This window comes from Phocoena phocoena, chromosome 12, assembly GCF_963924675.1.
Source record: "Phocoena phocoena chromosome 12, mPhoPho1.1, whole genome shotgun sequence".
Classification (NCBI taxonomy): domain Eukaryota; kingdom Metazoa; phylum Chordata; class Mammalia; order Artiodactyla; family Phocoenidae; genus Phocoena; species Phocoena phocoena.
In genome coordinates, this window is record NC_089230.1 from 63,646,370 (window position 1) to 63,660,978 (window position 14,609).

General features: G+C 35.8%; 1 protein-coding gene across 7 annotated transcripts in view; it reads left to right on the plus strand.

The window, feature by feature from the left end:
- EPHA7 (EPH receptor A7) overlaps positions 1-14,609 on the plus strand; it is a 163,646-nt gene that overhangs the window by 119,380 nt on the left and 29,657 nt on the right. For all 7 annotated transcript variants that reach the window (XM_065888517.1, XM_065888512.1, XM_065888513.1 and 4 more), the window contains exon 6: positions 14,116-14,240. In XM_065888517.1, coding sequence (XP_065744589.1) covers positions 14,116-14,240 — 125 coding nt within the window. The remainder of the gene's footprint in view (positions 1-14,115; positions 14,241-14,609) is intronic.

Here is a 14,609-nt window from a genome sequence, read left to right on the forward strand (position 1 = left end):
TTGGTAAATTTAAAGAGTTGTGTAATCATCACCACAATAAAATATTAAAATTTTAATATTAAAATATTACCATTACCCTAGTAAGATCCCTCCTGCCCATTTTCAGTCACTCCCCATTCCTACCCCCAGACCTAGCCAGCTACTAATCTAATTTTCATCTCTATAGCAGTGGTTCCCAACCTTTTTGGCACCAGGGACCAGTTTCATGGAAGACAGTTTTTCCACCGACAGTAGGGGACAGGGATGGTTCTGGCAGTAATGTGAGCAATGGGGAGTGGCAAATGAAGCTTCCATTCACTAGCCTGCCGCTCACCTCCTGCTGTGTGGCCCAGCTCCTAACAGGCCTCGGACCGGTACTGGTCCTCGGCCCGGAGGTTGGGGACCACTGCTCTGTCTTTCTAAACATTTCATATAAATAGAGTCATACAATGTGGGTCTTATACATCTGACGTCTTTCAGTTAGCACAATGTTTTTTGAGGTTCATTCATGTTGTACCATATAGCAAGTCCATTCATTTTTATGAATTGAATATATAATGAATATATACTATTCCCTTGTATATATTCCATTTTGTTTGTTTACCAGTTGATGGATCTTTAGGTTGTTTCCACTTTTTGGCTATATGAATAACATTGCTATAAACTTTCATGTTAATGCCTTTGTGTGGACCTATGTTTTCATTTCTCCAGCATAGACAGCTAAGAGTGGAATTACAGGGTCATATGGTAACTTTATATCTAACTATTAAAAGAATTGCCGAACTGCTTATTGAAAGTGGCTATTTTACATTTCTACCAACAGTGTATGACAGTTCTAGATTTTCCCACATCCTTTTCAACACTTGTTATTATCTGTCTTGTTGACTGTAGCCATTCTAGTTGATATCAAGTATATAGTATCTTAATGTGTTTTTAATTTGCATTTCCTTAATGACTAATGAAAATGAGCATCTTTTTATACAACCTTCAGGAAATTTGACTTTTGAATAAGGAGAAGTGGCTTGCAAAAGGAAAGAAAAGAATTAGCCAGACAGATAGAGAAAAACTAGAAAATGTGTCATGCGAGCCAAGGATAAAATGAGGAAAAGTTAACAATAGTAATGCTGTTGAGAATACAAGAAAGATGAGGATTGAGAAAAGTACTTCACTGTGGTTAGATGAGGGCATCAGTGGCTTATCCAACCAACTGGATGGAATGAGGTGGACTGAAGCCAGACTAGAGAAGGTTGGAGCATGAATGGGTTTTGAAGAAAGGGAGAAAAAGAATCTAGACAAGTTTTTTGGCATATTTGGCTGTAAAGGGAAGAAGAGTGATTCCCTGGCAGATGAAAGGGGATATAGGCTTGAGAAATAATTTTATTTGCACGGGAGAAATCTGTGAAGTCTATTAGGCAGAATCCAATGGAGAGGAAGAGATTGGTTACGTAAAAGAGAAAGGGTAATTTGTATGTAATAAATGTATCCCTTTACTTAGCATGTACTAAGTGGCTAAAATATGCATGGTGGTGTGTTCCTTGCTAGTACTGTCAATCAATTTGAGACTCTCTATTTCACCTAGGAATTCCTCGTGTCAAATGGCTAAATGAAATAATGTCATTAAAAGGTGTTGTTATAAAAAGTTCTCTTTAGTTAACATGTTATTCATGCTGTCTGGTAAATGGCTTCTCTCCAGGAAAATCTGTTTAAATCACCTGATATGACCTTTTCAGACTTGACCATTGTACTGTTCAGGTTTTCTACAACTATCTGGTCCTATAAGAAAAAGCCTTACCTGGGCTTCCCTGGTGGCGCAGTGGTTGAGAGTCCGCCTGCTGATGCAAGGGACACGGGTTCATGCCCCGGTCCGGGAGGATCCCAGATGCCGTGGAGCGTCTGGGCCCGTGAGCCATGGCTGCTGAGCCTGCGCGTCCGGAGCCTGTGCTCCACAACGGGAGAGACCACAACAGTGAGAGGCCCGCGTACCCAAAAAAAAAAAAAAAAAAAAGGCTTACCTGAAATAGCTCCCCGATGTGACCAAACAAAGAAAAAAATTTTTCTCACTTCACTCTTAAACTTGCCAGATAAAGATTTAGTGATATCATAAATATCTCTCAAGTCCCAGTTTACATGACCTTACTTTTTATCCATGATCTGGTGCCTTCACTTAGGAATCTGAATCACTTTCCTTCATCCTTTCTGTTCTATATTCAGAAGAGAAATTAATTGAGGAGGTTGGAAGTGTAGGAATCAAGTTAAGTGAATGATCTCCCTTTCTCTTGCTATTGGGAAGATGAGGGTGGCAGACACTGCCGGTTTCCTCCCTAATATCAAGTTCTTTCTTCTTATTTACTATCGTTTTTTTAGGGCATCAGTACACCCAGCTTAAATTTTAGAAATCCATGTCCAACCTAGGGAATAAGATGAATGAGACAAAAGCAAAAGACTGCTAGAGCTTGCTGGAATAGTTGGCTTTCCTTATTTAGACCCGGAGTATTCCACACTGCCTTTTCATTGCAAGCCTGCAACACGGATATGATTGCTGTAGCAGCGGCAATCGCAACGCATTGCAACCATGAGGGAAAGGCCAGGAGAATCATCTTTACATCCTTGAGCCACTGGACAAAATATAGCAACTGCTCACCTGTGAAGTATATTCCTTTTTGCATGAGAAAAGTAAAAGACAATTAAACCCTTGTTTATTGGGGTTTACTTACTTGCAACAAAACAAACTCTAACTTAGAAGTGAGCAAACTTATTCTGAAAAGGACAAGATAATAAAAATTTCCTGCTTTATAGGCCATATTTTCTCTGTTTTAATTCCGCACCTCTGATATTTTAGCACAAATAGCACCCATAAGCCATATGTAAACAGATGGATGCAGCTGTGTTCTAGTGAAATTTTATTTACAAAAACAGGTAACTAGCCAGATTTGGCCCAAGGCCATAGACCCCTGCTCTAACTGATAAAAGGTGAAACTAGGGACGTATTGTCCTTGTATTTATGTTCTAGTTAGTTATTGAGATGGTTATTTCCTGGTGGCTGGAGACTATTTAGGAATAAAGTCAAAATTCCCTATAAGGAAGATGAGGGCAGTGGCAGAAGCCTAGCAAATATCGATCAGTTTCTGTCTCTGGCTAAGAGACATCAGAATTTTGGCAGGATTCTGGAAGATTTTAATTCTTGTATTGAAGCACCTGTATTAAATAGTAATAGCAAAAACATTTTTTTCATCCTATTGGTTTTTCTGTTTTCCGTAGTTACTAGTATTGAAGCAGAATTGTTTTTAACTCATTTTCTGAACAAATGTACATATTTTAACAACATTCTGGGTCAAAATGTGTTTGTTGGCTAACCTGGCAATCTAAATGCTTTTTTTGATACTGATTCTATGGAAAATGAAGTCCAAGTTACAAACAACTAAACTACAAATTAACTTTTGAAACCAAACTTATTCATAAATTGGTAACTCTCCCTGTATATAACTATTTAATTCTAAGCCAGATTTTCCCAATGTATAAAAGTGACTCTTTGGGTATTAATTGGCTACTTTAGGAAACTGCATTAATTTTCTCTTGGTTTAGTAAATTAATGCCACGTGGCACCATCGGCATTATACAGGTTTAGGAAACTTAAGGCAGTTTTCATTTATGCCTGACTTCCTAGGCAATAGCAACAACTTTCAAATACAAGCTGCAAAGCTAGTTGAAATGTATTTAGGAGACTCTATTAAACTACGTACTTAGTTTGTAGTAGGTTCTTGAAATAAAGTAATAAATCTTGACTGGTGTTGAGAACTTATTATTAAGCAATGTGAATCTCTTAAGTTTATGCACTTCAGAGATGAAATGTATTCAGAGTACCTGGAGCAATTGGGATGATAACATTTTTTAATTGCACATTTTAAGTGAGATAATTTTAGTGAGGTTTTTTTTTTGTTTTTTTTTGTGGTACGTGGGCCTCTCACTGTTGTGGTCTCTCCCGTTGTGGAGCACAGGCTCCGGACGCACAGGCTCAGCAGCCATGGCTCATGGGCTTAGCCGCTCCACGGCATGTAGGGATTTCCCCAGACCGGGGCACGAACCCGTGTCCCCTGCATCGGCAGGAGGACTCTCAACCACTGCGCCACCAGGGAAGCCCTATTTTAGTGAGCTTTGAGATACTTTAGGTTTCCTTCTTTTTCTGCTCCTCCACCTTCTCCTTCTTCTCCTCTTCCTCCTCGTTACATTCTTCTTCCTCCTTCTTTTCCTTCTTGAATAATCAAACTTATAATAGAACAGAGAATTAAAATCAAATTAGTTGCGAGGAGCACTAGAGTGATGATTTCTGCAAAAAATGTAAAAAAATAAGATAAAACCACTAATGAAGAACAATAGCTGCAAAACAATATTTTTAGATAATATTTAAGAAAATAGATTGATTTGGATACATACAAGTTTTAGGTAGGCCTAGAAAAAATACAGTCGAAAATAAATCATACCAGAGTAGAAGACACAAGCAGGAAAAGTAAAATAAAAAGAAACTGTAAAGTGGAAAAGGATGAGATTGATAGCAGCCAGAATATAATGAAATTGGCTGTTCTCTTCAACTGTTATCAAGAACTTGGGATAGAGTAAAAGAATGGTGTAACAGGGAACTGTCACACTTACTTTTGCTGTATTATGTTTTGTATTGTATCACTTTAAACACATTCATCTCTCTTTGTAAATAGATATACCCTCAATTATATATCATGTAATAAAGTAGCTTTCAAAAAAATTTTAATGTGTTTATTAAAAGTAATTCATAGGGCTTCCCTGGTGGCGCAGTTGTTGAGAGTCCGCCTGCTGATGCAGGGGACACGGGTTCGTACCCCGGTCCAGGAAGATCCCACATGCTGTGGAGCAGCTGGGCCCATGAGCCATGGCCGCTGAGCCTGCGCTTCTGGAGCCTGTGCTCCGCAAAGGGAGAGGCCACAACAGTGAGAGGCCCGCGTACCGCAAAAAAAAAAAAAAAAAAGTAATTCATAGATGCACGTTGTATATCTGTACTTTGGTATATTTATACACAAACACACATGTGAAACCAACATTTTATGAAACCATATCACTATATGCAGTAAACTCAATTTTTATGGTTTCATTCATTTTTTAAAAAACTTTGGTTGTAACACATTATACTCATTTTATGATGATGAGAAATGGTGGTGTACTGGAAAAGGACTTGGGAGTTAAAAATGCAGTGTAGTCACATAGTAAGCACACAGCTGGCATTCAGTAATGTAAGTTTATTCTAATGGGAATTCTGAATATACATTATTAATGTCTTGCTTCAAGGCAAATCTCATGTCTCCTCTTTCTTTAATATTCTTTCTATTAACAATGTTCCTCTTAATAAACAACCTACATGTTATTTAAATAAATGCTATACTGCCTCTGAAAAGTAAATGGAATCTTTGGAATTCCAGAATGTTACAATATACAGAATAATATTTTAAACATTGTGTAGATATTTAGCAAGAGGAGCTAATGAGCTTACTTAGCCACATGGTTATATATGTAAATATTAGTATATGTTATTACATAATTTAAGAATCATTCATATGTGTTCATGATACATATAATAGTATATAAATTAAAATTATTTATCTAAATGAGGGACTACATTCATCTCATATTGTAAGGAAGTATAGTTACAGTATATTGAATTAAAAATTTAGACAGTCTGTGTTTAATATAAATTAATGGAAAGAATATTCATGTTGTAAAAAATGTAAATAGATAACTATGAAAATTATAATTAAAGATAGCCATAACACAAGAATTTGGACTAAATCAACATTTCAAAAATTGTCGACTGATATTACAATATTTTTGTGATTGAAATACAACATGATTCTCTACTTATAATAAAACATGTTCCAAGGTCAAAGAAAATGTTCACAACTGAAAAGCTTATTCTGATGACATGTAAAGGAGGTTTTGGTCATTAACAAATGTGTATACACACACATGTATATCTTATTCTTAATAAAGGTTTATTTTCATTATTGAAAAGGTCTGATTGTGGGCTATAGCTATCCCATACTTCCTTATAAATCATTTCTATAAATAGTTCATCATTAAAGTGAGACTATAGTCACGTAGTTGACCTTATAAATAGGTAGCCTTTAGCTCTAGATTCATGGAAAATTAGAGATGGAGTCAGATTACTTGATAGACCACATGTGAAAGTATGTGTTTTTTTTCTAAAGCAATCAAAATATTAATTTCCCCACCACCCAAAATAGAAGAGATTGCTTCATCTGTATTTTTCTCTCAACTTAATATGTAATATTTTTTTTTTTTTTTTTTTTTTTTTTTTTTGCGATACGCGGGCCTCTCACTGTTGTGGCCTCTCCCGTTGTGGAGCACAGGCTCCGGACGTGCAGGCTCAGTGGCCATGGCTCACGGGCCCAGCCGCTCTGTGGCATGTGGGATCTTCCCAGACCGGGACACAAACCCGCGTCCCCTGCATCGGCAGGCAGACTCTCAACCACTGCGCCACCAGGGAAGCCCTGTAATATTTTTAAAAGAATGCGTGTTGTTGGACCTCTTCCCATTTTGGTAGTTATTTCATTTTTTTACAATGATACGTTCCTTCTAAATTACTTAACCTTAATGTCTTTCTGTTTAGCTGGTGTATATAAAATAGAGAGTATAAATTATGGAAATTGGTCATTTCTAAATGATTGAAATTGAATAAAACCTGTCAGTATTTAGTCGCAGGAGTGGTTTTAAGTATTTAAATACTGATTTCCAGAACAATTCTATTTATGAAGTATGCACTCTGATTAAAGCTATTTTAAAGCTGAGAAAACTGATGCTCAAGAAGTTTGTTTCCTTGTTCAAGATTGCACAATTTGCAAATAAACGCTGGAACCTAGGTGCACACCCAGTAGACTAGCTCATGAGCCCATGCTCTTCAGTCCTTGGCTCTATTGCTTCTCCAAATGTCCTTCCTTCAAGGAGCATCAGAATAGCTGAGGAGATAAACAACTATGAAATAATTAAACATTACATTGTGTAGTACTGTCAGCAAGGGAAATAGGATTTGGGGGAAAAAATAATAAAATAATTCTGTATTAGCCGAAGCAGAGGAAGAATGATTCAGTGAGTTGTAACTTTTTTGTGGAGGCCACTAGAGAGAATATAATGGATCCAATCTTGAACCTGGCTCTGTTATTATTTAAGATAATGGGAGAGGACTATAGTTATTTATAAGCATCTGGTCAAATATATCAGTAGTACATCCACAGAATGGAATACAAAACAGCTGATTAAAGAGTGATACAGATATGTATATGTGGAATGATACAAGTTATAAAATACAAGACAAATGAAAAAATCAGGGTTTTGAACTATTAGAATAATATCATCCCTGTTTTTAAAATATACATACTTTCATATATATCTAGACTATTTTTGTGAGGATACCAAAGAAACTACTAAAAGTAGTTGCTTTAGGGAAGGGTAACTTTGTGACATGGGAACCAGGTTCAGAGGAAGTCTCCCTTTTCAGTATATTCTCTTTTGTACCGTTTGAATTTTGTTGCATATAATATGCATTTGCCATTTTTAAAAAAGTAATTTTAAAAATCGCTGCTCAGATTGACCTCTTCTGGTATCTGCAGGTTCTAGGACTCCTACCTATTGAATAGATCCCTAAGGGTCTTTTCATCATTATGGCCCATCATGGATTCTCAACAAATGCTAAGTGTGTGACTTAGCTTTCCTGCTTCTAGTGCCTGCTCTCAAGAAGTGCCAGCACCTAGAATTATTGCAGCGTAGTTGACAAAAGATAGGGATTAGAATTTGAAAAACATGATTGAATCCAAAATCTGCCCCTTTCTGAGTGGATGCTACTTAATTTCTGTAACCCTTAGCTTTTCCACCAATGAATAGAACAACACTACCTACCTGCACGGTTGCAGTAGGGAAGAAAGGAGGTATATATATATATTTATTTATTTATTTATAGCAAACTGTAAGTTTCTATAGAAATGCCACCATGCCCTGCATCGAGTAAATGCCAAACAAACATTTGTTGAGTAGAACTGAGCTAGTAAAAAAGTATTAACTGTTGATTGAAAAGATAGGTGACATGTATGACTCAATATCAAGGGCTCCTTAACCCTGCTGGATTGTCATGTTCGATTATCATTTAGTTATTCCTCTGTGGGTAGAACTGGTGTGAATAGTACAGCTAGTTCTGGGCAGCTGCCTAATTTATACCTACTGTTTTTACAATATTCTATTCTATTTACATCGATAGTTACAATTACATTGTAATTCTATGAAAATGCAAATGCACCTGGAGTTACAAATTAACGGCCTCATCAATTCACATTTTAGTCAGTACTTAAGCAGAGATGAGCAGAAGTCCAGGTACGTTTTTAGAACCAATTGCCACAGTGGCTTTCTCCACAACCTTCAGCTCTTTGCTCTTTAAAGCTCTTTACATAGACTTTCCAGGAAGTGCGAACTCCTATTGTAATTAATTAAACATCCAAACAATTGGTTACTAATCATCTGATGATGACAGAGGAAACTTTATTTTCAGAAAGATGTATTAGCAGATCATTTTTGCCAAGATGTTGTGACTGTTGCTTTAAAGAACAGCGCTATCCTTAGTTGAACAAGTAGCAGAGTAGTGACGTTTGTTGTTCTGTGAGGAGTGTTATTACCCTACTGAAACGATATTGACTTTACTCACAATATATACTTGACTTGGCACCCCAATCACGATGCTTTCTTTTTCCTGCTTTGTCAGTTCAATATCATTCATTTTTTGTTACAGATCTTTCAGATCTTATTTTTTAGCTCTTATTCAAGTTGTCTTTTCAGTAATTGTTCTTAAATATATTTAGAAATCCATTCTGTGATATGTCATGTATTATATTGTGTATTTTACATTTTTGAATAAAACATCATCATTCTAATTGGTAGGTCATAGCTGGCAATGCAAAGAGAATAATTTAATTTTGAGAAAGATCAATTCATTTCCCACTGATTTTTTCAACTGCTTATTATAGAATGAGATTTATATTTGTTTTAGCCACAAATCATCTTTCTCTCCAACCAAAAACAATTTGATGGGTACGTATTGCAAATGGATTGCTCATAATTCCTGCAGACTCAATTGCCCTTAATCCCTGTGCTTTAATTTTTAGATAAAATTTTATATTCATTGCTCATGATATTATTACTGACCCTTTTTTGTTCACAGCCAGTAAATTGAAGTTTAGTGAAATCACGTTAGAATTTTTTACTTATTCCTAAATACCCTAAAAATTGAATTGATATGTTACGTGATACTCCACTGGATCATGTATACTTTTGGTCTACTCTTTTGTTATTGGAATACATTTACATGTGTTTTTATACGTTTGTCCTGTAGTGCAAAAATGAAACACCTATGGGGAAGAGTAAGAAAGCTAAAAGTTGTGTATTATAAAATCCTAAACTCCTAATTATACACACATTTGTTATTTCAAATGATGACAAAAATGAACTCCATACTATAAAGCAGCAAAAGTGTTCAATAAAAGTCTATTATTCTATAATTGTCAGATTTGCATTTGATTGTGTTCTAAAGATTTCTTCATTTTCACTTTTTGTATTTACCTAATGGAAACCTAACAAGTGTCAATAGATGTAATAATTTGAGGTGTGGTAAATGGTCGTTTCATACTTCTTGACCTATCTTTCCTGATTGTATTATTTAGAAATACAAATATTATTTTTCCACTCACCATTCTTTGTTGAAATTTAGTGGGAGAATTTGTGTAGTGAAAATAATGACTAGTATAAATAAATTACTTTTAAAATCCAAAATCAAATTCATGAACTTCATTGAAGTATTACCACCAAAAAAAAAAAAAATTCTTCCAGATGTATGATGGAGAGTTCTTTTTTATAAGGCATTGTGTTTTGAGTCTTAATCAAGATCAAAATTCCTTGATTCCATGTTATTTCAACATAAATTTCAACATATCACATTATTAAACTATCCTATCACTAACCTTTTTTCATAGACTTTGTTAAAATTCCAGCACGTCTATTCTTTCTTTACTGTATGTATTAGTTTTCTATTGCTACCATGAATAGTTACCACAAAAACTTCAAAACAACACTAATTTCGTATCTCCCAGTTCTGTGGGTCAGAGGTCTGGGCATGGCGGGGCTCAGCTGGAGCCTCAGTTGCCAGCCTCTTGGGCTGAAGTCAAGTTGTCAGATGGGCTGGGCTCTTATCTGGAGCCTCTGGGGAAGATCCACTTCCAACCTCATTGATGTCAGAATTCCAGGCCTTTGTGCTGGTAGCATAGAGGTCTCCATTTCTCTGCCTCTGTCACCTAGGGCATGTCTTTGATCCTTAAAAGCTGCCCCCATACCTTACGTTCCCCAAGTGACTCCTCCAGCAGTGGCGGGTTGATTCCTTCTCATGCTTCAGATCTCTCTGGCTTCACCTTTCGCAAAATCTTTCTAGCCCTGGCTGGAGAAATCTCTCTGCTCATAAGGACTGATGTGATTAGATTGGGCCTGCTTGAAAAAGTCCAAGATAATATCTTTATTGTAAGGTCTATCACCTGAATTACATCTGCAGTGTCCCTTTTGCCTTGTAATGTTGCATATTCATTCATACATTCCAGAGATTAGAGTATGGAGTTTGGAGGGCCATTCGCTTACTATATTGTGTTTTAAAATTGTCTTTTCCTCGCTTTGTGCTAGGAAATGTTTCCATACATATAGGTAAGCTTAACATTTTGGAGGGCATAGGGTGAGGGGGAATGGAGCCCTTATGAGTACATTTCATCTTGTAACTTAAATATAATTTTTGTACTTGGATTTTAATTAAAAGTTGATTAAGATCAAAACTCATGCATGAGTGCTTGAAGCTCAAAATCTCAAAAATGTTGACTGGTTCAGGTCTGTACATAAACCCACCATTCTTACTGATTATTTTTTAGTTCAGAGCCTCATACTAAACGATCCTAGCCCAAAATTTACATTTTAGCCTGTTATTTGACTTTTGCTTTTCTGTTGCATCAACTTTGTTTTTATACTGTTGAGATTTACCACTTTAAACCACAGAAACCATTTCTGTATTTCCTAGGATCGTCTTTCACTGGCATTTGTATAGACTCCAGATATGTCCCCAATAATTCTTGAAAATATTTAAGGGCAAAACGTTCCATCTGTTTCTTCAGTTGAAATTAATTTTTATATCAGAATATTTCTAGAAACTTAGGTGAGAAATTAATCTGTTAATCACTTTTTAGAAACCCTACTACAAATTCATGTTTAAAAGCTTGCCTCTCTGAATTTGTTTTCTTACATTTTCCAGTGCAGGGAATTTACTATTGTCGGTTACTATTTATTAGCTTCACATTAATTCCAATTACAAAAGATTTTATTTAACTTTGATAATTATGAAAATTATAAATGTCATAATACCTTATGGGTTGTTAAGTATGTATATGATTTAATTAGTTGTATGCATATTCTTTTCAAAATGAATTCAGATTGTAGCTAATTGAATATTTTGGTGTAAGAGCATATTCTTAGTGAAATTGTTACAGTGGGATTAATTTAGCAGATCAAATATATTAACCATAGAAATCAATGTTTTTTAATATTTCTTTCAATTTTACTTTTATGTATAACTTCATCTGCAAATCATGACTGTTAGAATCTGATTAGCTTTAGAGATATTTTTGTTTATAAACTGTATATCTTATGAATTATATATTCTCTATGCCTGAGATATTGAAACTCAAGGGAAAATATTATCAATTTTTATGTACCAAAGTGTTGTATTTGAAGGACATAGGTAGGGAAATATTTTTCCTATCATGCAATTTATCTATTCTCAAGGGCCATGTGCTAGTACTTCTGTTTCTGACTCTTTTAAACGTGTGGCTTGATACAGTATTAGCAAGGGATAAATTTTTAAAAATAAGAAATACACAGGAAATCAGGAGTATAGTCACTGACAGATATGGCTCTTTGTACAAAAGAGGGAAAATACATTGTAGAGTACTGCACTGCTAGTGCTGTGTTACGGGCTTCAAAATACTGTACATTTCAAATGTGTTTTTTGGCATCTTTCCCCCCATTTCCCAATTACCATCATTTTATTGGTAAAAGTTCTTTTTCCAGGATGAGATTATGAGTTTAATGTTAATGTGTAACTTGCAGAAATCATGTCTCATTTTACACTTAGATCTTGCTGCAACATATTAGAACTAAATGAGGTACATTTATACCCCAAGTCTCTGCCATATTTTGGAGGATTCAGTGTCTCGTCTCTCTCATCTTGCTCTTTAGGGATAGGAACAAAGCAAAGTGTTTTATAGTTTGACTTACACTGAAAATCACATTAAGCTATGTGTGTTGTTTAAAGAAGACCTAGAGATTGGCACCTAATAGTGCTCCCACCTATTTCCATTTAACCTGTTTCCAAATGGCACACCTCATGCCGTAAACCCTGATCGGAGACCCAGCAGCCTTACTGAGTAATTTATGTATTGACTATTGCAGTATTCTCACCTGTGCTGCATTCTGTTTTTTACTAATTAAAATTAAAATACAGATTTTATGAATGGCGTTAAGTAAATTAGACTATTAGAGATTCCTGGCTAAGTAGAATCTCATCTCACCATTAGCTGGGGAATGTGTTTCCCAAGGCTATGGCTTGGGGATGCAGCTTCTTAAACCACACAGTTGGCTGAGATGCTAAAAACGTTATGGGTGGAGAGATAAATTACTTTAGAAACAAGTTCTTCTTCACTGCATATACCCAGGTTTTAAAAGTCGTGGCAAAAATAAGATTCCTTATTAGAAATTGGCTTCATTGGAAACATCAGAAGCGCATTTAGTCTGTAAACACAGTCTGTTGAGTACTTCAGCTGCATGCCCCTAAAGGGAAAGTTGTTCCACTTAATCCGCCCTAGTTATGCTTTTGTTAGTAATCTGAGAGGAAATGGGAGTCATGCATCTTCCAGGTCCTTCCCTCAAAATCGTCAAGCTAGACAGCAGTGACAAATGTTTTTTCTAGATATTGATATAAGAAAATATTAAGAAGTAGAAGAAACAAAATAAAGCCAAAGGGATAAACATCAGAAGCTTGCTTCAACAGCTTTAGACCCATATAATTGCTTTTCTGTCTGCAGGATTATTAACAATTTTGGACATCTGAAAATTAAATTAACAGCCTGAAAACATTTTACAGAATGAGATAGAGCATGATACATGAAACATAATGACCCCACTGAAATTCAGCCAAGCCAATGCAGCTACTCATTTAGACAGAGAAGATAACTAGTTAATCGTCACTGAACAAATTAGACAGAGCAAATTAGTTTGCTACATTCCACAGTCTTAGCTACCAGAAAGAGTATATGCCACTAATTAGGATGAAAGAGCTCTAGCATGTTATTATCTGTATAGGGAGAGAAAGCAAAACTGTAGCTTGAATTGCTTCTATCAAAGCTTGAAGCCTAGGTTACGTAGGTATAAATTACACGTGGAAGAGTCTGTGTGTGTATGTGTGATCACGCACATATTTAAGTAACAGAAGCCTTAGCGTTTTCTTGCACCTTAACCTAACGAAGTATGAAACACCCACACGCACACACATGCACAGACACACACGTGAAACATAAAAACATTTTTTTAAAGTTTGATTCCTTTCATTGAAAATGAAAGTAGCCATTTCATATACTTTATCTGGCACAGTATTAAGTTATTTGTTTCTTGTAAAAAGTGTATTGCTCTTGCATGTGAAATAAATATTTGGACTTAGAAATCATATTTTGTAGCCTTAATTAGCATTCCTTTGCTTAATTGTCATTCTCAGCCCCATCATTTCCATTTTTCACTAACTTGAACAATGCTATCTTCTGCTGTTTGCACTTTAATTTAAATTTCTATTAAGGTTTATGAACAGTAATAAGGTCCTGTTTGAATATTCATTAGCTTCTGAATTGTGAGCTATGAAAAGGTGCTTTCTTTTACCTTAATGAAACTGGCACAGCATGGGACTGATCAGTTGTGACATTTGATTTGAGGCATCCAGTGAATTTTCTCATTGTTTATTGACACATCTTGTCCAAACAGCTCCCTCGCAAGTGAGTGGAGTAATGAAGGAGAGAGTGCTGCAGCGGAGCGTGGAGCTTTCCTGGCAGGAACCGGAGCATCCCAATGGAGTCATCACCGAATATGAAATCAAGTATTACGAGAAAGTAAGTGCGAAGAACAGCTGAAATGTACAACCATGTACGACGCTCAGTGTGTCTTGTGTCATCCTACTGCACTGTCGACTAAAGCTGGCCATTGTAACAGCTATTTGGAGCTACTTCAAAATAGTTAATTTTAGCCACTTTTAATAACCCTCTCCCTGAATCTCTGGTTCATTACTACAATGATAGTTTCTTTGTATTAAGTTTTTGTGTTACACAGATGAAAATATTCCACTGGTAGTATGTTTAGGTTTTCAAGTTTTGATGTCCTAATGATTAGATGTAGGATGTTTAGTACCACAGAAACCACAGAACCCAACGGGGTATTTTTTTTTTCCCTTTTTTTTTTTTTTTTTTTTCGGTACGCGGGCC